Source organism: Corvus kubaryi, unplaced genomic scaffold (genome assembly GCF_017639235.1).
Source record: "Corvus kubaryi isolate FWS band 111438036 unplaced genomic scaffold, C.kubaryi_AGA036_p1.0 64866, whole genome shotgun sequence".
In the NCBI taxonomy this organism is placed as follows: domain Eukaryota; kingdom Metazoa; phylum Chordata; class Aves; order Passeriformes; family Corvidae; genus Corvus; species Corvus kubaryi.
The window spans coordinates 134,071-155,523 of record NW_024581570.1 but is presented as its reverse complement, the minus strand read 5'-3'; the positions used below and the strand labels follow the sequence as shown (position 1 = coordinate 155,523).

At 47.1% G+C, this 21,453-nt stretch overlaps 1 protein-coding gene across 10 annotated transcripts in view; it reads left to right on the top strand.

The window, feature by feature from the left end:
* Positions 1–224: 224 nt before the first annotated feature.
* The window catches only part of LOC121672704 (protein PRRC2B-like), a 46,889-nt gene continuing 25,660 nt past the window's right edge, over positions 225–21,453 (top strand). For 7 of the 10 annotated variants that reach the window (XM_042045480.1, XM_042045481.1, XM_042045483.1 and 4 more), the window contains exons 1-9: positions 231–368; positions 13,653–13,820; positions 14,745–14,922; positions 15,139–15,241; positions 16,183–16,255; positions 18,968–19,111; positions 19,742–19,983; positions 20,343–20,464; positions 20,920–21,062. In XM_042045480.1, coding sequence (XP_041901414.1) covers positions 13,706–13,820; positions 14,745–14,922; positions 15,139–15,241; positions 16,183–16,255; positions 18,968–19,111; positions 19,742–19,983; positions 20,343–20,464; positions 20,920–21,062 — 1,120 coding nt within the window. In that variant the 5' untranslated portion in view covers positions 231–368; positions 13,653–13,705. Of the gene's footprint in view, positions 369–13,652; positions 13,821–14,744; positions 14,923–15,138; positions 15,242–16,182; positions 16,256–18,967; positions 19,112–19,741; positions 19,984–20,342; positions 20,465–20,919; positions 21,063–21,453 lie in introns of all 10 variants that reach the window. The other 3 variants (XM_042045476.1, XM_042045477.1, XM_042045478.1) reach the window with 3 other exon arrangements.

Here is a 21,453-nt window from a genome sequence, read left to right as displayed (position 1 = left end):
ATGTCTCCTCATACGAGAGATGCTCCAGCCCCCAAATCGTCTCCGTGCCCTTCCGCAGGACCCTCTCCAGCAGCTCCTTGTCCCCCTGAGGGAGCTCCCCCTCAGCGCCGCCCCCGCGGTGCCGGCGGGGCCCTGCAGGGGGCGCTGTGCGGCGGGGCCGGGCCGCCAGCGGGAGGAGGAGGAGGAGGCAGCGAGTGCCCGGATCGGCCGCAGCCGCTGCCGCCGCCCCGCGCAATCCGCCGCCATCCGCCGCGCCCCGCGCCCATTGCCCGTCCGCACCCGGCTCCGCAGGCACCCCCGGCTCCCCGCCACCACCACAGGTGGGTATCGGGGGCCGGCGGCGGCGGCGGCCGCGGATATTTGGGGCGGTGAGTGGGGCCCGGGGGGGAGGAGGAAGGGGAGGGAGAGGGAAGGTGGGACGAGGCAGCGCTAAAATGGAGCCGGAGCCAGCGGCTGCGGCACCCCGCGGCCTCCCGGCTTGGGCGGGTCCCCCGGGCGGCTTGGGGGGAGACTCCCCCCAATGTCGCGCTGCTGTAGCCGCCGGTGTTTATTGTGCGAACCGCCCCCCTTCTCCCTGCGGGAACGGGGCCGCCGCGGGGCCTGGCCGGGCCCATCCCCGGTGGGGCTGGTGGGGCCGCCCGGGCTCGGGGCCCCTTGTCCGGGCTCCGGCCCCCGGGGCCGAGCCGCCCCCGCCCCGCTGCGCTCCCCGGTGGGTGCAGCCGGGGCGGGGGGCTCCCCGCCGCAAAGGCAGGTTGTTTTTCTTCGTCGTCTGGAGTGTGACACAAAGATATTTTTGTCGCGCCGTGTGTGTGTGTGTGTGTGTGTGTGTGTGTGTGTGTCTCAGCAAAACAAGGGGGGGGGGGTGGCATCCAGAAGGCTCGGCCGGTTTGTTATTGTGCGGGAGCTACAAAAGGGCCGCTGAGGCCGAAATGCGGCTGGGGCGGGGGAGCGAGGATGGAGTTTATGCGCTGGGCGAGCTCGTTCGGTAGGTTTGGAAAGATGTTTTAGGGTTTGGTTTTTTTTTTTTTTTTTTTTGTTCAAGAAGGAGTTTCTCATCTCTGTGTGGGAGCAGCTGTGCTGCAAGCTGGGGAAACCCTAATGTGGGTCCTGGGACACGTGCTGAGCATCTTCTCTGGGGGGTGGTTTTAGTCTTGTTGGTTGTGAATTTGGAGGGTTTTTTCTTTAAAAAAACCCCCATGATCTCCGAAGTCAAAGCTGCCGTAAGGGGTTTGAATGAGCTGGGAATTGTGGGGTTTGTTAGGAAAGTTGTTTTGTTTGGTTTCTGTCTTCTGAGTGTGCAAAGGGTGAGATGTACATTGAGTATCTACTCATCAGATGCTTGTATATTGACGTTACTGGTGTTTGGGGTGAAAAGGTACAGTAAACATTAAACGTTTAGGAATTTAGTAGTTTTGTTTCTCTCTAGGAAGAGGTATAAAGTGTAAGCACCTTGCAGTGTCTACATTATCTCCAGGGGGGAAGGCATCCCACCCCTTCCAGCACGGAATGCAGGTTTATAATGGAAGTTTTACTTTTGTTGAGCCTTATCTTACAGATTCACTTGAGGCCTTCACTGGAATGGACTCTTCCATGATGGATAAATAGCTGGTCCCTGTCTTGGAGAGTTCAAGTTTGGAGAATCAGCTCCTGATGAATAGGTTTCTCAGATATAAACTGGCCAGGACAGTACTTCTGTACCTGCCTTTTCCATGTTCAGTGGTCACTGGGGTACTGAAACCCCAGTGTTCCAAAGACTACTGCTCTGAGCCAGAGACTGGGGAGTAAAGTCACCTGGAAGAGGTAGGGAGGCTGAGGCCATATTCTGAAAGTGAAGTTTTCAGGCTGATTTCTGACTGAAAATATGAAACAATTATATGCATTTTTCACTCCAAATGAAGTATTGTAAACGAGCCCAGGTTTTATCAGAGGCACATCTCTGGTCCATGAGATCTTCGTGGGCTCATCATGGGTGATGCTGCTTCTTTTGGGTCTCTGGCTTAAGACGTTCTTCCTAGTTAGCAGAGTATTTTGGGGTTACAATAAACAACACCTCTCCTGTAATGATTTTCTTGTTAAAATTTAAAAGTTCAGATTTAAAATCATACTCAGAAAAATCGCAGATACTATTTGGAGTTGCTGCTTTGTTGTTTCCACAAGCCAGTGTGAGTACATCTGCTGTTAGCTGTATTTTGATTTTTTGCTTAATTTGCTAAGTGCCTTGAGTATAAGTTGATTCCTTTTTTTTGTTCATTAGTCTGGTCTGCTTTTCTGCAGGGTTGAGTAAACTAGATATCACACATCTGAGGATGCTTTCTGCAGTCTTCACTGTTAAGAAAACAAATTTTTACTTGAATTTGACAGATACCTTTCTTAAAGAAAAGAAATTAAACCACGTGTTTGGTATGGATTTCGAAATTTGTAATTATAGACAAATTGGTGCCTTGGTTTTTCTAAATTGGGAGAATTTTTCTTTGGTCTTACAGTGCATTTTCTGGATGAACTCTTGAGCTTTTCTTTCTTTTTTCTGTGTGTGCATGAGAGCTTAAAAGGGCAGCTCAGCCAGCTGGCTGAAACTGGAAAAGTGAGTAAATAGTCCATAAAGATGCTGGAAGGGAAATGCAGGGTTTAAAAGCATTTTTGTTTCAATAAGTGAGTAATATTCCTAAATATTTTTTATTAAAATTATTTCACTTTATAGTGACATCTTAATAAAGCCTTTTAATAAAGCTCTGTGTAAAGCCTGACTTCAAAGGCTGATTTATTTGAACAACCTCCTAAAGGTAGTGGTGGCATTAGAGTCTGTGTTTGTCTGACGCAGCTCCCTGTGGTACCTGAGTGATGGTACAAGACAGACAACCCTCAGTGCCCGTGTGGCCTCCTCCTCCTGCCGGGGTCACGCCTGAGGTGTGACTGAGGAAAACAAGGGCCCTGGTGCTGCTGGGCTTTACCTGAGCTGTGCAGTGCAGCCTGGGTGATGATCCAGTACAGAATTACCTGCCTATTCAAGAGTGCTGCTTGCTCAAGCCTTCATTGTGCTTACCTGAGTAATTGAAAGTATTTAAGGGCAAGCTGGGCTAGGTTTAAGTGCTGTTGACAATAATAGCAAACCTTTTGTATTTTTTTTTTTTCTTTTATGATGGTAGTCTGCAAAGAGATTTTGCTGTAGTGGCATTTCCACTTAAAACTGTGTATTTTCATGTTGAAGGAATGAATAGAAGCAGTATGAGCAGGAGAAACTTAGTAATACAGGATAGTAACTTTAGGAGAGGGAAAGGGTTTATTCCAAGGGCTGGACCTCTCTGGTTCCCTGTTTCTTTTTACGGACATTCCTCATTTATTCTGCAACTTGGCACTGAGCCGTTGTCTCAGTATCAGACCTCGCTCTTCAGCTGATCCTGCCTTGTAAGTGGGTTTTGTTTTTCATGTGTCACTGACTCATTCTCCTAATAGGTCGATAAGTTCACAGCTCCTTATCACTAATTTCTCGTTTGGAGCAGAAGAAATACAACGGTGGTTCTGTCAGGTATCAGACAATGAGGTGAGAGCACAGAGAACAGGTAAAGGCTGGGGAGCTGCAGCTCTCTCCATCACAGAACAGCCTTTTCTAAGTTCTGAAATTGACTTGCTTACCAAAGGGAAGCACCTTCTGAGGGTGGGTTTTGCACACATCTGGGTTGGTTGAAAAGTTTTTCCTTCCCCTACAAGGCTAAAATGGGGCTAAAGCAGGACATTGCATTATATTCAGCCTCACTGAAACATAGCTTGAGCTCATGTTCTGTTAGTAACTTGTACTAGAATTCAGGATGTTCCCTGCATGCACATGTACTTCTTGTGCAAAACTAACAAAGCAACTGGAGCTTATGAGCTGTTTATTTCAGAGCAGAGCTGTTCAGATACATATAACTGTTAAATCCTGATCTGGTTTTTTGTCTGGGAGCATTTGGACAGTAACTGAAGTGGACTGGAGGCCACTTTAGTTGTTCTGTAATTCCCTGTGGCATTGGTTAGTTGTGAAGCTGCTTGACCTGCCGTGCTGTGGGGTGTGTGGGGACAGAAATTGTTAAAAGGTGTATATGCAGTTCTGCAGGGGGTTATTGAACTTGCAGCCAAAATCCAATGTCTGTGTTTTGATTCCAACACTTAGATTTTCAGGAAAGTGTTGGTAGGCTGGAAGGGGTGGAAAGGTAAGAAGGGGGTGGAAGGGGGGGATGTCAGCTCACTGTTACATCTTTAAGAGACTACAGGTATTAGTTTGTGGGGAACTGAAGAAAAGTCATACCTTGGGTGAAAGGGAAGAGGTAATGACCAGGTTTGAAATGTGCAGCTGAGCCGGGCTTAAGTGTGAAGAAATACGGGAAAATAACCGGGAAGAAAGTGAGGACTTGCTAACAACCCTCTAGGATCTGGCCAAGAGCACCACTATGGTGAGCAATAGTATTTCAGATGTCTGCCAGGCTTCAGTCAGCTGTTGGGAGCATCCTCAATAGCCTTCTAATTTCAGGTGGGTGGCACTTAAGAGGAGTGAACTACCTAGTATTTGCGCAGTTAGCACCCTTATGGAAGAGATTTGGTGGAGGAATCCTTCCCAGGTAGCCACTGAGACATTTAGATGGGAATTGTAATGATGGTGCTCCAAGGAGTGAATAGAGACAGATTTGAAGAGCTTGCACTGGGACTTTGCCTCCCCCAGGCACTTACTGTGTGGGAATATAGTGATTTTTTTGGAAGAGTTCTGCTGCGGGGTGAGTTCTTCAGCTCTTCCTACCTGTATGTGGGCCGGGAGGCTGCATAAAAGCCTCAAGTGATCTTGTTCAGAGTTGGGAGTGGGCTGTGAGGCAGGCAGGGGAGTAGGGACATGTTCAAGAGGTGCTGCTTCTTTGGCTACAGTAATAACTATGGTTTTATCTTTTATTGAAATAACCAAGCTTCAAGAACCGTCATTCAGAAGCAGATTCATGAGAGCTTGAGTGTTATTATGGTGTTAAGTGTTCTGCATCTGAGCTAAGTGTTGCCTCTAATGATGCCTGTGATCCTATTGCAGTGAAAGCCGTGTTTGGGGTGGTTCATTTAGGAGATGTTTGCAGCATTCCCCATCCCAGCATGCAAGGACCTGCTCCTTCCAGAACTCCTCTGGAGCAGGACTTCATGCTGCTGCTGGCCCCACAGCTTCAGGCAGGCAGTGTGATTCAGAGGGTGGTTTTGAGCCCCAGAAAGTGGGAGATGCAGGCTCTATTTCTTGCTCTGCCGCTTAGCATAGCTGCAGAGTTCTGCGGTGTCATTTTCCCATCTGGAAAATAGAAGTGATGATGCTTACACACCTTGTCAGTTATGCATTGCAAATATCTGTGTAAATTAAAGCATCTGTGAAATGTTTTCACTTCCTGTCTGGCTCGGAGTAGTCCACATGTCCTGGGCATAGTCCGAGTTGCTTAGCTCTCCAGAAAAGCTGAAGCTTCCTAAAGAGTCTAAAGCCTCTTTCATCAGAATACTGAATCACAACGCATGTGAGATGCTTTCTTACCACTTTGTACCTCTGTCCCTTTCCCATCACATTCCTGTTAACTCATTTGTAGTGCAAATGGCTCCCATGAATAGGCTTCCTGTAAGGAGAATTGCTGTGCAATGCTGCATTGTCCTAGTGCTGTTCAGTTTGGGGAATCTAGAGGAAGACTTGCTTGGAAGCTTCAGCCTCTGCAGTGTTTATGAACTGCAGGCCTGTCTGGACTACTTGTCATCTTATTAATGGCTTGAACCAGCTGCATCAGTCTTGATGGCTGTGGGAATTGGGAGAAGTGATAGAGAAAGAGGAATTAAACTCTTGCCAGGGCAGCTTTGTACCCCGCAGCGTGTACCTGCCAGGGGAGCTCCCAGCAGTGCCTTGGGGAGGAACAAGGCCAGAGGGATCTGCTCAGCAGGGGTGTAAAGGATCCTCTCTCCCTTGCTTGTGCAGTGAGGGACTGGCATTTGCTGCCTGCTGATCAGTAGCATTGGGCTTTATCTCTTCATAAAGAAAACCTTCTGTGCATAACCTGAGTGGGAACTGAGGCCCTGAAGTCGGCAGACAACCTGAGAGAGTGGAGAGTCCAGATTTTGTTGTGAGGCTCATCAGGCACAAGGTAAACATCCACATCCCCACTCCAGTGTGATCCTTCCTGAGACTGCAGAGAAAACAGTGCAGCTTACTCAACAGCTGATGGCATTTATGTGGAAAGAGCTGTATGTGTTCCTGAAAAAAGGGCTGGTAACCCAAAGGACTGCCAGCTTTGCTCTGATTTCATCTCTTGGAGCTGTGACATCTTTGATTTTCTCTCTGCTTGTTCGCTATAAAATTTATGTTCACTGCTGAGAGATGGAATAAATTGCTGAGCTTGGGACCTGGTGAAGGATTGTGAAATGTTTGACAGAGGAGCATTCTCCAGTGGCCAGTGGTGGCCTTGGATGGGTAATGCTCTCTCCAAGATAAGCTACACCTAATGATTTGGAGCCTTATGCTTGGGTTCTGCTGCTGGCAGCACAGGTGTTTCACCTATGCTACTCTGGCTGTGTCTCACCTGGTTATATGGGTATCATGGCTCTGATGACTTTTAAAAGTCTGTGTAGGCAAAAGTACCAGGACTAAGGGACTTTCACAACCTTAACATGCAGTGGTGTTTATTATTAGTGATGGAAGAGTCTTTGCTTTTACCTGTCAGACCTAAGGTGTGGTGCAGTGACTGAGAACAGTGCTTGTGTGGGTGCATCCTGGCCTTGTGGGCTCCTCGGGAGCAGTAGGCATGATTGGGTCCACTTTCTGTGCCAGTGGACAGTCTTTTCCACTGGAAGGGAGTGTTCTGGACATGGCAGGTGCTGCTGCAGTGCGTTTCTTCCTTGTTTGATTCTTCTTTGCAAATTGCTTCTTTGTGATGAAGAGCTGCATTTTCTCTGAGGGTCTTGGCATGCAGGTTTGGGTGGCTGAGTCAGGGACCTGAGCTCTGGGACTTCTTGCTCTTTCCAGTCTTAGTTGAGCAAACTGTTCCTCTGCCTTGGACTGATAGTGCCAAGCCCTGTTACCCATCAAGAGATCCCCACCAGCTACTCACAGTCTGTTATTGTTGCTCAGATACCTAAATGCTCATTTACCTTACAGTTGCCAGGAGCTTTCTGAACAAGTTTTGCCAACAGAGCATTGTGCCAGGTATTTCTTTTGTGTTTGGATTTAAATTGCTTGCTTATGATCAGCCTCCTTGTTTTGGTGTTGAGGGAGCGGGATGTTGCATCTCTGTGTTCCCCCTGGACACTGAGATCTCAGAGGAGCCTGAGCAGGGCAGAGTGGAAGGCAGAATCATATTGGAGGCTGAGGGTTGTATTTTTCAACTCTGACCCTTGGTTGTAGGGGAGCCAGAGTGAAAGTACAACTCTGAAGGGTAAGGATTTGCACTTGAATATGAGCCTTGTTGGCAGGCAGCTCATGGAGATCATGAGGTCACTTCCCTTTCCTCTTGTACCAGAGGGGTCGGAATCTGGATCTGTTGAGGCCACAGGTGATCCTTGCTGAACTGAGTGGCTTTGTCCTTCCTGGGTTTGGCCTCTGAAATGTGTAACAGCAAAGAAATAGACTCTTTTACTTCAATTCGTGCTGAGCCTTGTCTCCTTTAACATCCTCATGGCCTAGATGAGAGGGTGAGGAGTGTAATGTTGGTAGCTGGTGCCTCCAGGTTGTTCCGCATGAGATAACCTTCCTGCTTCCCTGCAGGGTATGAAAGCCCTGCAGCACTTCCTGTTGGGTTGGAGGTAAGGTTATACCTTCCTGACCGGCTGGCATCAGCGGATCAGTTCCTTCTCTACAGCATGATGGGGCAGATGGGTGAAACTGCCTGTTTCTCTGGTGGACTGTTGTAAACAGACACTCCTTTCAAGGAAAGAATTAACTGCACACCTTGGGTTTTCTGTTGCTTGAAGAAGAGGGGGAGTTTCATGAGCACAGGATCTCGTAAGTACTTTCTGTGGGCTGTGGACCAGCCTTCTGACTGGTTTTTTTTTGCTGTGTGCCGTAGTCTTGCATACTCAGGATGAACTATTTCTTTGTCTGCATCCTCAATTACTGGAGGTCAGGGCTCCTTTCCAGGGTGTGGTATTGTCTGTCCAGCCCGCACAGAAAGGACCACTCGTTAATGTTTTTGTGTAAATACAATTGAGCTATTCTCTAGACTCCAGTCTGCTTTATCTGTTTTACGGTAAGTTACAATTCCAGCCTCTCTGGCTTCCTTTGCCTTGCTTGCCTTCCCAGCACTGGAAAAGTTGTTTAGCAGAGAGGTGAAGCTTCCGTATTTTAAGACCAAGCCTGAGACTGCAAAGACCTGGTTTCTCTACAATGTGCAGTGATTCACTGGCAGTAGTTGTGATTCCCAACCTATTGGTACATTTAGAAGAGGGGACAGCAGGTGAGCTTGGTGAAGGCAGAACTGAGGAAACGAGGTCACGTCATCTTACAGGACATGCCCTTTCTGTCCCCCCTCCCTGTTGTCATGTTTTACCTCTGTCTATAGAAGTCCACAATGTGTAATTAATGATAAATCCACTGTCCAGAAGACTCCGCCTCTCCTCTTTATAGTCCTGCTCCATGTTTCAAATCCCAGGAGGTTTGACTTAGAGATCTGAGGATGGGACTGGACTGCAGGCAAGTCCTCTGGCAGGCAACTTCCAACAGTATTGCTTGGCTAACAGCATACTTCTGCAGTAAATAATGGGAGATGTGATCCTCCCCATTCACTGAGCCAAGGTTCATGGGAGATGGTGAGAAACTGTAATTGTGCAGGATTAAAAGAACTGGTACCACCAAATACAGCTATTGAGCTAAGCAAGGAGGGTCCCTCTTGTGAATCAGGCACTCGGTGATGGGGTGTCTTACCTCTTCTCTGCACTGCAGACTCCTGACTTGCTTTTCCCTGTCTGGCAGGATTCGGTGCCATTTTCTGGCACTACATCCAGATCTTGGCAGGGCCTTTTTCAGGTGTACCAGCAAATCTTGGCATCTCCCTCTGGAAATAATGCAGTAGAATGACAGCGAGAGGGTTTTTTGTGGCTTAGACTCTTGCTACAGCCTCTGCTTGCTGCACAGCTCTTCTGCATTGATCCTATTGACTTTGTACTTGGATGCTGATATTCTCCTGTTGCTCCCTGCCTTACTAAGCAATGTGTGCTGGGAACTGAATGCTGATCTGGTCCCTTCCTTGCTAGGCTCATGATCACTGCATGGCCCAAACAGGGCTTCTGTAGGATATAAGGGCATCTGACAGCAAGTCTCTGGGCAGACAATACACCAGTGTCTCACCAAAGCCCTTCCAAGGGCAGCCAGTGGTGTCTTTCATCGCTGAGGCAGGTGGTGAATGTTTCACAAATAGCTGGTTCTTGGTGGGACATGGTCCAGGAGAAGTAGTGGTATCTCTGTGTTGACAGATAAATGTTTAGCTGTGGAAGTACCAGTAAAATTGACCTGTGTGTATTTAAAGAAGAGTGAACATCATTAATCTCCTGTAAAACTATGCTGTGTTTTTTAAAAGGTTTTGCATTGCTGGTGACATTAGGAACTGCAGTATATTTCAGTTTAACATGACTCCAGACACTTTTCTCTTCTGAAAGTACTGTTTAGCCTTTCCAACCTGTGAGTTTCTGAACAATTTGCATAAAGTTACACGTCAGAAATCTTCCTGCTTGTGGAGAAAAGCCTTTTCACTGTTAATCTCCATCGTGTTGCTTTGTTTTGTGTTGATGACTGCTGCTGTGAAGTGAGCAAGGAGTGAAGGTCTGCAGTAGTCAGGACTGTGCTTGGTGTAGAGCTCAGTGGTGTGTGAGTAGCTGAAGTGATTCCTTCTAGTATGTGTGTTACCTTTCATAAATCTGTTTGCCCTGCTCAGCTAAGGCTGGCTGACTTCCAGGTACTCAAGCTCCATTGAAGTCTTGTGAATAAAACACCAGCAGCCCAGCCTCCTGCATACATAGATTTGCAAAGAGCTTTGCAGACAATCCTGTTTGTCAGGAGTTCCTCCATTTGGCTGTGTTTTCAGCTCAGGGGTTTCCAGTTGTTACCAGTGCCAGGAACTCAAGGTTTTCACATGGGCTTTTGCAGGACAGGCTTGGTAGATGCCTGCTGTAGCTCCAGGACTTGTATGCTTGTAAGGCTAATGTCTTTAAGACATTAAAATATCACTGTTGCTCTCTGGATTAGAATTTACCCTTCTAAAAGGCAGTTAGACAGGGTCAATACCTAAAAATAGGATGCAGGGCAGTACAGAGTGGACATGAGGATGCCTGGGCAGTGGAGCTCTCTGCCCAAGTGCTTCTGGTGCAGTTATTTGCATCCTAGGATCTCTAATGGAACTGGTCATACTGCAGTATTTTGTGATTGCTCAGACACTCAGTGTTTTGCTATCTGGTGCTGTCCCTGGATATAGTAGGAGATGCTGCGAGTCCTGAAAATGGGAAGAGCTACACTCCATGCTGAAACTGATAGCAAACCTTCCCCCACAGACCTCTATAAACCCAGAGAGAAATCTTGCAGAAATGCTGGTGATTTTTTTTTTTTTTTTAATGATTTCTCTGTAACAGGGGATATTGCTTTCTTCAGGGTCAGCTGTCGGGCACAGAAACCCTGAGCACAGGTCAGAGGCTCTGCCGAGGCTGTCGGTTTTCACTTGTCAGCATCAGCATGTGCCTTCTGGTTCCAGCTCTGCTAATAATGAGCATGCAGACTGGCAGTTCAGTTCTAAATAAATCACGTTTTTTATCAGAAATGGCTTTGCTCTTCAAAGCTAGAAGGCCTTTATGATCCCTGCCTGGATTCCCTGCTCAACTGTGTGATGGGAAGATAGTCCAGTGTTGTGCCAGTCTTGGGAGGCTCTGTGGCTTCTTTGAAGTGCTGTGGGTGAGCTGGGTGATCTCCCTGGCTGATATACCCTTGGAGTAGCTGGGATCTGCAGCTGGCAGGAGGGACAGGCAGCAAGGTCCTGCCGGCCCCACAGCTCTGACCCAGCTCAGTTCTGCTGCAGCCTCTTTGCACAGTGACTATGGAAATTGCTCCACCTCTCCATGGTCTTGTTGTCCCCTTTGGAGCATACACATAACACATAAACAAAGATGTGTTTCACGTCTTGTTGAAGGAGTTGAAAGTAAATTTCATTTATCCAGAGAGCAGTTTTGTCTGTCCCAGAAAGTTTGACAAGGGGCTTTATCCCGACATGTCCCCAGCTCCTCCGCTGTGAAGTGGTTGTTTATTCTTCCCGCATCCTTTTAATGATATAAGATGTAATCAAGAGGCAGCTGAGACCTGATTACGTAACTGTTGTCAGGGTTTCTCTTTGGCAGCATTGCCCTGTGTTTTGTTTGCACATTGACTTTCAGGAACTCGGGGGTTTTCTGTTAACCAGATAACTCCTGAACCTGATCTGGTAGGTGGTTTGTTGTTGTTGGGTTATTTTTAAACACCTTCTAATTTTGTCTGTTTTGAGCTTTCTAAACTTCAAAGTGGGTTTTACTGCTTTTATTGTGAGGTTGGTGCAGGGTTGACATGGTGTGGATAGGCCCTGAGCAAGGCACCCTCTGCAAGGCACAGTATACCTGTACAAGTAGGTGGCTGTGCTCTTGCCAGCACAGCACCCTCTGCTCTTTGTTCTGCTCTGGGGCTCCCCACAACTCTGCCCCTTCAAAAAGCTCATTGTTCTCAGTCCAACTTGTGCTTTCCTGCCAAGGTTGTGCTAATCAGTGTGTTTTCTCCCTCTCTCTTTTATGTCTGTCCTACTAATAAAATACAGTGCAAATGGGTAAGTGAGGGAGGAGCTGTTGTTTTCTTTGGCACATAGTGGCCATCTGAGCAAAGATGAACCAGACTGGAGCCAAAGATCTGTTTGCTACTCTGCAGGAAAAGATGCCTCAAGACTGCCAGCCAACCCTGTTGCCTCCACAAGGCCTTCATGCTGCATCCCCATGTGGTGGTCCAGCAGAAATGCTGTGAGGGGCTTCCTGGGGAGCCTGGTGTTTTTCCTGAGCATCCCTTGGATGCTGTTGTTGAGTGACAGAAAATACTCTTCTGTCTCTCTCCCTGGCTACCTAGCACAGAGTCCATGGCTTCTTGCACCTGACAGACCTGATTTAAATCCTGCAGTGCAAGAACAAATGCTGTGTTGTGGTAGGCTTATTGGTCAGACATCTGCCTCCGGCATCAGCCTTTAGATGGGCTTTACTTGACCGGTCGCACTTGGCACTGCATTCCAAGCCTGGCTCTATCCAGCGTGTTCTCAGTCTGTGCTTTAATTTGTACATAATGTGTGATGGACTAATCCTCTTACCTGCAAACTGTGTTTGATAAGGCATTGCTGATGGGAGTTGTAGCCTTTGGTCAGATAGTTTCTTTCAGAAAGTGATTGCTGTCTCTGTTGGAAAAAGGCTTTCAGCTGGGTGAGTTTCAGAAAGTGTGAGGTGTGGGAAGATCTGAGGGGTGTGTGTGTATATATATACATATATATATACACGTATATAGTGTTTTGTTACTCCCAACACAGAGTTGAAACCCTAGGATGGGACCTAGGAGATGGTAAAATGAAACTGCCAGCAGTTTTAGGCTCAAAGTAGAGGCTTTACAACAAGAAATCTGGAAGTCTAAATTATGTGCAGAAAGGTTAGATGAAGCTGCTAGATTTGAGAAAATTTAGAACAGAATGATGCTTTAAAAAAACAAAAGATAGGTCCATTGAAAGTAAGCAAAGTGTCTTTTCTGACATAAAAGTCGATGTTACAGTGTGTGCATTGCCCATGTTTCAGCTTTGTCCCAGGCTCCAGGAGCCAAAAAGTCAATGTAAGGAGACTGGCTGCATGATGGGTGTTACTCACAGCATGTTGTGCCAGCAAAGATCAGATTGAAAAATAACAAACTGCATCTGCTGTGAAAAGTATATTTCAAGCTAAAAATTATGTTCAAGGTGCCAGCAACAGAGGAATGTAATTTTTTGGTAATGTGTTTGGAGAATTCATAGTAGAACAGCTGAACTCACAGGCTCAAGAATCTGAATCTGGTATGGCTGAGCAGGTTTTTTTTGACTCCTTAATTCTCTTTCATGGCCAGCCAATGGGAAAAGGGAATTTGGAGAAATAGTTCTGTTGCCTTTCAGTGATGCTGTCAAAGCATTAATTGCTGGTATAACTGTGGCCAGTGTGGAACCATAATCTAAACATTACAAACCTAGCTGCCAGTGTTTCAGGGGAAATGCAATGATAAATTGCAGTGTGGTATAAGATACAAAGATACAGTGCTTTTCTGGCTTTTATGTTTAGGAATCCCTGTGTTTAGCTGCTTATTGTCAGACTTGCCCTTCTAAAGCAAGGACTTGTTGACCCCCCTCTCGTGTTCTCATACTTAGAGCACCTCACTTCTTTCAGCACTGGAGTGGCAGGAAAAAAGATGCCGTGAGAAGTGTGTTCCTGCAGTTCTTTTCATTCAGTTTGTGAATCTTAAAGCCCCAAAGCTTCTTGTGGCTAAAGAGGAGGGAGTTAAAACCTTGTAACTTGATGCGTGTGCTCACTGAATATGATCAGTTCTTGCTGTTGTGTGTGTGCTGTGTTTTGCTTGTCCGTGGCTGAACAATCCGTTTGATGGGGGTTTCCTGGTTCTCTTCTGTTAAAAGGCAGATCGGGAGCGGCGCAGAGAAATTTCCTTACTAGATGACATTTCATCGCAATGTCCGATCGTTTGGGGCAAATAACCAAGGGAAAGGATGGGAAAAGCAAGTACTCGACTCTCAGCCTGTTTGATAAGTATAAAGGAAAGTCAATAGAAGCTATCAGAACTACAGGTAAGAAACACCTCCAGAAAGCTTTTGATGTCTTCCAAGAGTATTGTTGCAGAACTCATTCAGGTTGTTGAGCCTGTGGGACACCGCTGGGTTGCAGTGTCTGTGCAGGTGTCAAAGCCTGTGTTTCATTAAGACATAAAGGAAAATGTCCACGACTCTTTGTGCTGCTGTTGCTGTGGAGACATAGAGGAATTACCCAGGACAGCTGGGGGGCTCTTGGCCCTTTTGTTTTGCCTGTGTCCTTGCTGCAGAGTGGACAGGTAGCAGGCTTAAATGGAAGCCTTACCAGGGCCTTAAGCTGTGCCAGGGCAGGGCACCTGAGCTGACTGAAGTGCCTTAAGCTGGTCAGACCTTGTGTGAGGTGAGAGTCATGGACTGAAGGCCACTGGGAAAGAACTGAGTTGGTTTTGCAATGGAAATATGACCAAAATTAGATAGTGGGTTCAAAAAATTACCTTGCCTGGACTGGTGCTGGATTTGGTGTGACAATAGAAAACAAAAAATAAAATACTTTCTTAATAAATGTGGTCTGGTGGATAGAGCTGGAAAATGGAGACCTCAGGATTCCCGGGTTAGGTCACCTGTTTGTCTGCTGAGAGGTGGACTTGGGTGGCCATTTCCCCAAGCTGTAAAAAGGGGGTGCTGCTTCTCCTTGGTGAAATGAAAGAGCTACCTGTGCAGTCCTCCAAAAAGACACTGTGAGCACTTTGTTGGGGAGAAGGATTTTTCTCCTTCCCGCTGTAGGAGCTGTTTGCCAGCTGCTACAACAGACGGCTGCATCTGTGGTCCTGTGGGAAGCAACCTGTGTGTTGACATAGCAGCAGCACTTCTGTTGGGGCTGCACCCAGCCACAGGCTTCCTAATTAAGGTTAGTTATCTAGCAGGATACAGCCCTCTGACCTGCTGCTGTTCCTTTCTCGCCAGTTATTCCTAGACATGGCTTACAGAGTCTTGGGAAAGTTGCTGCTGCCCGGCGCATGCCACCTCCTGCAAATTTGCCTAGCTTGAAGTCTGAGAACAAAGGAAACGACCCCAACATCATTATAGTACCCAAGGACGGTACAGGATGGGCAAACAAGCAGGATCAGCCAGACCAAAAGAGGTGGGTAGAGTGAATCTTCGGTAAGTTTTGTCAGGCAGGCAGCAGTGGTTGTGCCCTACTGTGCTTGGTGTCAGACGTTACAGGGATCAGTTCTCTGTTGTCCAGGCCCCTGTAGAGCCAGTGTTTTAGCTTGATCTTTTAGCAACTGCCAAATTGCCCAGAGCTGTTTTCCTGCCTTCCTTCCCCTTTGGTCTCACCTCTTCTGTCTCTGCTCAGTTCCAGTGCGACGGCTGCACAGCTGCAGGAGTCGCTGCCGCAGCAGGGTTTGCAGAAATCTGTCTCCAATTTACAGAAGCCGACACAGTCAATCAGTCAGGAGGTAGGTGCCAGCAGTCTCTGACTGCCACCCTGCTTCCCCTGTCCCCAGGCAGCTTGAAGGCTTTAATTGCCTGTGCTGCCTTGCACTTAAGAAAAAGCTCCTGTATAATCGGTTCTCGTGGAAGTGACTCTCTTGAGTCCCAGCTGCTGTGCACCAGGAGTGTTGTGCTGCAGGTTAAAAAAGTAACATACACAGAACTATATTTCTCAAATGTGTGCAGAAAGTCTAGTTGCAGTCTAGAAAAAAAATGGCTGGAATGTGGGATGGCTGGTTAGCACTTCTAAACTATTCTACTTCGGTTGTAATTCAAACGTCACTTGGTGACAACAGATCCAGCTCTTGCTTCCAGCCTGATGAGACTTGATGGGAAGAGATCTGGTTATGTGGGAGGAGTAGCCAGTGAAAGGACCTGAAAAAGCTGCTGGCAAGCAAGAAGGTGTCTCAGAGAGTGCAAGGACCTGGCCCCATGTGTTGCAGATCTCACACTTCCTGGCTTAAAAAAAATTCCAAACCCTTGAGGTTCAGGGAAATCAGGACAGGAGTTATGTTTTGAAGAGGAGAAGAGTAGTTAGTGCTTGAGAAAGAGTAGCCTTCAAGCTGAGGTGTAGCATGGAACAAATCTGGAAGATTAAGGAGACCATTTGGAAAAATGCAGCAGAACAAAGGGAAAGCTTGATGGGAGTTCAAGTTGGGGAAACGGTGAAGATGGGCAGAGGAGACATTAGGGCAGAGCAGAGAAGAGGATTTTTGCTGTAGTCTTTGTAGTACACTGGAGTGGGGGACAGCTCACTGTAGCCCCAGCTTGAAGCTGTGGAGACCTGTGGTATCTGGGTGATCTGGAGGCCTGAACCATAGCAGGTGCCAGTCAGGAAATGAGAAACAGTCATGAATCTTAACTGATCTGTGTTGGGCTTTCTTTTTTTGCTTTGTTTTGTTTTCAGAGTACAAATTCAGTGCCAGGTGGACCAAAGTCATGGGCACAGCTGAATGGAAAGCCAGCAGGACAAGAAGGTGGTGAGTATGATAAAGAGGAATGGTGTGTGCCTGTTTTTCCCAGACAGGCATGAGATGGGGTGGTGGGCTCCATTTCTTCCTGCCCTCCCTGTCAGCCTGGTGCAGAATGGGAGTGAGGCCTTCTGAGTCCTGTTTTCAGTCTGTGTGGTGTGTCGGCTGGAATGATGCAGCTGAATCAGTTCAGGATGTCTTGCCAGTGCAAGACATTGCTTGAACAGAACGTGTCTCATGGCTGCATTGAACCAGAGCAAATCATGCTCTTGGGATGCAGCAGGGAGTTCTGGGAGGGGAAGGTTCTGAAGGAGAAGGGAAATGTTTGCCCCGGCATGAGAATCTTCAATCAGCCCAGAGCAGTGTGTAATAAAGGTGCAGTAAGCAGAGTGAAATTCGGGGCGGGGGGGGTGGGTGGGATTGGTTTAGAAGAGAAGAAGAAAGGAGAAGGGACATTAGAGAGGGGAAATGTAGGCATCTCCATGGGTAGTAGCAAGGGCATCTTAACCTAACTGGGTAGTCAGAAGTGAGGCTGGAATGTTCTTGTACAGAACTCCTTGGATCCATGATCCAAGGGAGTTGCAGTGGCAGTGGAGCTGCTGCAGGGTCCACCTGCCTGCACATTGGCTGAGGCCTTGCTGTTAAGTCTCCCTCAGTAACTGTGCTGCTAATGGCTTCTGCTTGACTGAGAATCCTGAAGCAGTGTTAACATGAATTGAGAGTTTAGTTGTCTTCAGATGCATCCATTTCCACACAGGAGGTGGTTTCCAGCTGCACTGAGTAGTGCCATTAAAACCATAGTGAGAATAACAGCTCAGTTCCACTTTTAATGTGAACAGACCTGGAACCATTCACTTGTCAAGTGAAATTGCAGAGAGATTTGAAAGAACTGAAGAGACAGCTGCTGATTGCAGAAACAGGGGGGACAAGTTTACCCTAAATTAAATGAGGCCCTTAATTGAGAGGGTGTTTCTTGAAGGCTAAATGTTAAAGCAGAAACTTGTACTTGCCTGAGGTTGGTGGCCAGTGCAAAGACTGTCTTGTTTGGTTAATTGGTACTTTCTTGAGTCTTGCTGTGTAGACCTCCTGAACAGTCATTTTGAAATCTGATCATCTAACAATGTTCTTAAAAGATTTTTTGAAAACTCATTCTAGGTCACACTTAACAATGTAGAGTTCTCAATCCAAGAAAACAGTTGCCTATGTGGCTAAGGGCAGCTTAATTAGAAGATAATTGAATCACAGAAGCAGCAGAAATCTGTCTGAAAGGATTTCTTAGGCCATCCCATGCTTGCACCTCTTTTCTAGTGGCACTGAACAATTGCTTTTCCTTCTAAGCTAATTCAGATATTACGAAGAGGAGAGTCTCTTGCTTTTTGTTCTTTTTATGTCTTAGAAGAGGGCTGCACCCTCCTTTGGAGGGTGTATCCTGAAGAAAAGTGGTCTAATAAATTAATTATGGGCTTCTCCATGCCTGTGTTTTCTGTATAAGGGACATTTGGAGGGAAAAAAAGAGGCACCAGACTTTTTTCAGTGTGATGCTGCTCAGGGTTAGAGTACAAATTGTTAATGGCTGCACATAAATAGTTCTTACATGGTGCAGCCTTACCTGGGGGTGGATGTCTCCCCTGAAAGACACTTAACCTGTGCCGTTCTAGTTCAGTAAAAATCAGAACTCTTCAGGAAGTCTTAGCAACGTTGTGATGTATTTAGGCAATGTCCTTCTCAAGTAATTTCATCTGTCTGAAATTGAGGGTGTTTTGGGCAGCTGTTGCAGAGTCTTCCCTGGAAATTTCACATGGGAGGTCTTGTGCAGTGTGCAAGTTCAGAAAATAAAAATGACTTAAGCCAGTCTGTCTTGACTCTTCAGGACAAGGAAGGAGAAGGATGAGACTGTTGCAAGTCTTCAGTACTCATTGCTGATGCTTCTAATATAATTCTGAAATGCCTTTTTTAGAGAGCATTAGCCAAGTAACACTGAGAAACAGTTCTCAGAAAAAGCAATTCTTTTAATGTCTAATAGTACAGTAATGCTAGCAATTTCCTTTTTTTCAGTGTTATCTTGCCAACAGATTTAGGAGAATTGCTGTGTTTTGTGTTCCAGTCACTGGCAGGTCTTTAGAATTGACAGAGAACTGTTGTTCTGGGGTGACTGATGACTCAGCAAGACAATTTCCAGTGACTAGAAATGAACCTGGCCTGATCTGGCCAGTGATCTGCATCTTGAAAGTGCTGCAGCAGGGAGGAGAGCGTAGCACATCTGTCCTTACCTGTGATCTTTCACTGATACATCGACAGAAATTCTAACAATTTGCTTCCTTGGCAGAGTGGGGTGTGAGCAGAGTCTCAATATAAATGTCAAATACTTGATAGCAGGGTATCATTTATGAGTGATCTTGCAGAATTTATATCTCTGCCTCTGTCTAAGTTCTGTACTTCACAAAAATATTCGGAAGCTGAGAAAGTTCACTGACTTCGTTGAATGTGAGAATAAATAAAGATCCTGAGTGTAGGAGTGCTGGGTGAGGACATGTGTTGTCGTGTTGGTGACAGTGTCTGAGAGTGTTGGGGATGTGAAGTGAGGTGCTGGTACGATAGTAATTTGGGTTTAAATATGCCAGAGGCCCAGATTCCCAGGAAACACATTTCCAGGCTGATCTCATAAGGGAGTTGAAACAGTGGAAGGATCTTCTCTGAGTCCAACACTTATTTGTCTGACAGGTTCAAGGGCCTCAAGCCGACTGTTATCCTTCTCTCCCGAGGAATTTCCGACGCTGAAAGCAGCTGGCGAGCAGGACAAGGTTGGCAAAGAAAAGGGCGCCTTAGATCCGTCGTATGGGCCAGGACCAAGCCTCCGCCCCCAAAGTGAGTGAAGGATTGTGTCTTTCTGCCTTATCCCAGCACATAAACCATTGAGTCTGTTTTGGGCAGGGGGTGCCAGTTCACAGCAGTACCAAGTACTCCATCCTTATATTTCCTTTTATCTTTCTATGAGCTTACACGTGTCAGGCCGCTTAGCAGATGATCAGGTGGTGCTGATGTTCTGTGGTCCAGACAGCCAAGTATGGATTGTCATCTACTACACTGTTTAGTAAAAATTGCTGTGTGATGTTGCAAAGCAGGCCCCTTCCTGGGCGAGGGGAGCCACAGTGAAATTAGTGTGTGGTGTAATGTGGCTTCTCTTTGAGTGTTTTTGCATCTAATTGACCTTAATTCTGCAGGGTAAGGACTGTGGAGATGGGGAACAGAGTTGGTAGGAGTTCAGGTTTATTGGCAAATAAGGACACCACTGATGCAGCAATTACTTAGTACCAGCTGATGCTGCTCCTCTCTTAAGAAAATAAACACAGTTGGAGATTTTTATTGGTCCTTGATATTTTTCTACAACCTTAGTGTAATTAGGGCTTGACCAGAGCACTTGAGGTTTTGAGACTTTCTGGTAGAGTGGCTGCCTGCATTTACAAATATTAACATAGTTAATTACCTCCCTTCCAGATGTCACCAGTTGGAGGGAGGGCGGTGGGAGGAACATCACCTCTGCCACATCTCTGACCGCCTCCCCTGCTGAGCTGGGCAGCAAGACCTCCAGCACTGGAGACGGGGCCCCCTCCTCAGCGAGCGCCAGCGATCCCAAGGAGCCGTCTCTCCGCCCAGCTCAGCCTGTCCGCAAAGGGGCTTCGCAGTTCATGGGAAACGTCTACCAGCCACCCACATACCATGACATGCTACCTGCTTTTGTAAGTGACCCTTTTTCCACAAGTGTGTCCTCGGTTCTTGGAATGTGTGTGGGTTTGAAATCAGCTGAGATGTATTTTCTGGACTCTCGGTTGGTTTTTGGGGCTTGCTCAGGGATCCTTCTCTTGACATGTTTTTAGTTTGTGTAGCACAGCCTTGTTCAGCCCAAAGAGAAGTTGCCCCTTTGCCTCTGGAGCTGGGGAGGGAACCATTAGCATGTGGCCTGTTGGGCAGACAGATATGAAATGTTCGTTTCCCCTTGGTGCGGGTGCCACTACTGTGCACGTGTTGTAACCTCATCTGGGTAAACCTTCCTATGGCAAGGAGAAAAACCAGGCTGTTTTGCTTTGCCTCATTCCAGATGTGTCCACAACAGCCATCCGAGACCCCTGCATCGCTGGACCGAGGGTCTTTCCCCGTTCCTCAGCTTCGGCTTGAGCCCCGGGTACCTTTCAGACAATTCCAAATGAATGACCAGGATGGGTAAGGCTGCCATCACTTTCCCACTTGAGAGGCAGGTTCAGGGTGTGACATGAACCTTAAACTAGGCAAGAGTTTGGGCCAAGGATGCAGTTGCATGTGTGAAGCTGCAGGCACCAAAGGGGAAGCCCTGTTTTTTGCCCAAAGGAGGAGTGCTTTGCTCCAGCTACACAGCAGCTGAAATGTTGCAAGGCTGTAGGCATTGTGTGTCTGAAGAGCAGGGGGACATGGGAATTGGTGTGTGATCCTGGACTGGAGGGGTTGCAGCTCTGATCTGTAAGTTCTAGGAAGTGCGTACCAGGTAGACAAGGGGAAGAAACTGCTGGACAGGGAGAGAAACTCGGATGCATTGTTCATAAGTGCACAGTAGAAAAGGACTGATTTGGTGTTACAAACTTGGCTCTGCATTCTTTAATTTTCTGTTTGCTGTTTCTGACCAAGTCTGTGTTTTCCTGCAGAAAAGAGAACAGGCTCAGCCTGTCTCGCCCAGCCCGACCAGTTCGGCAGCAGATGGAGCGAGTGCCTCGTCCCACCATCATCAACGCAGAGAACCTGAAGGGGCTGGATGAGCTGGACAATGATGCAGATGATGGATGGGCAGGTAAAGTACCTTCATGCTCTAGCTTTGTGTAGTTGTGAAATTGCTGTTGGTGTAAATGATGACACAATGGATCCTTCTGATCCTTCCATCACACTGTGCTCAAGGAACCGGATCTGAAGACTCCTAAAATCTGAAAACACCAAATACAGCAGGAGGAGTAGCACTGTGGGTGCTGGGAAGGAGATTTAGTCCTGCCTTCTCAGTCATGGCATTCAGTATCCAATTGCACACAGCCTATCTTGGTGACTGTCTCCTCATTTGCAGCCCCCATTCCCAGGCTGTTTGTACTCCTTCTCTGGGACCAGCCCAGCTGTTCAGCAGTGTGTGTCCACACCGCTCCCATAATTTCTTGCTTGATGTAGCTGAAGTTGTCCCTGCTCACTGAGGAGAG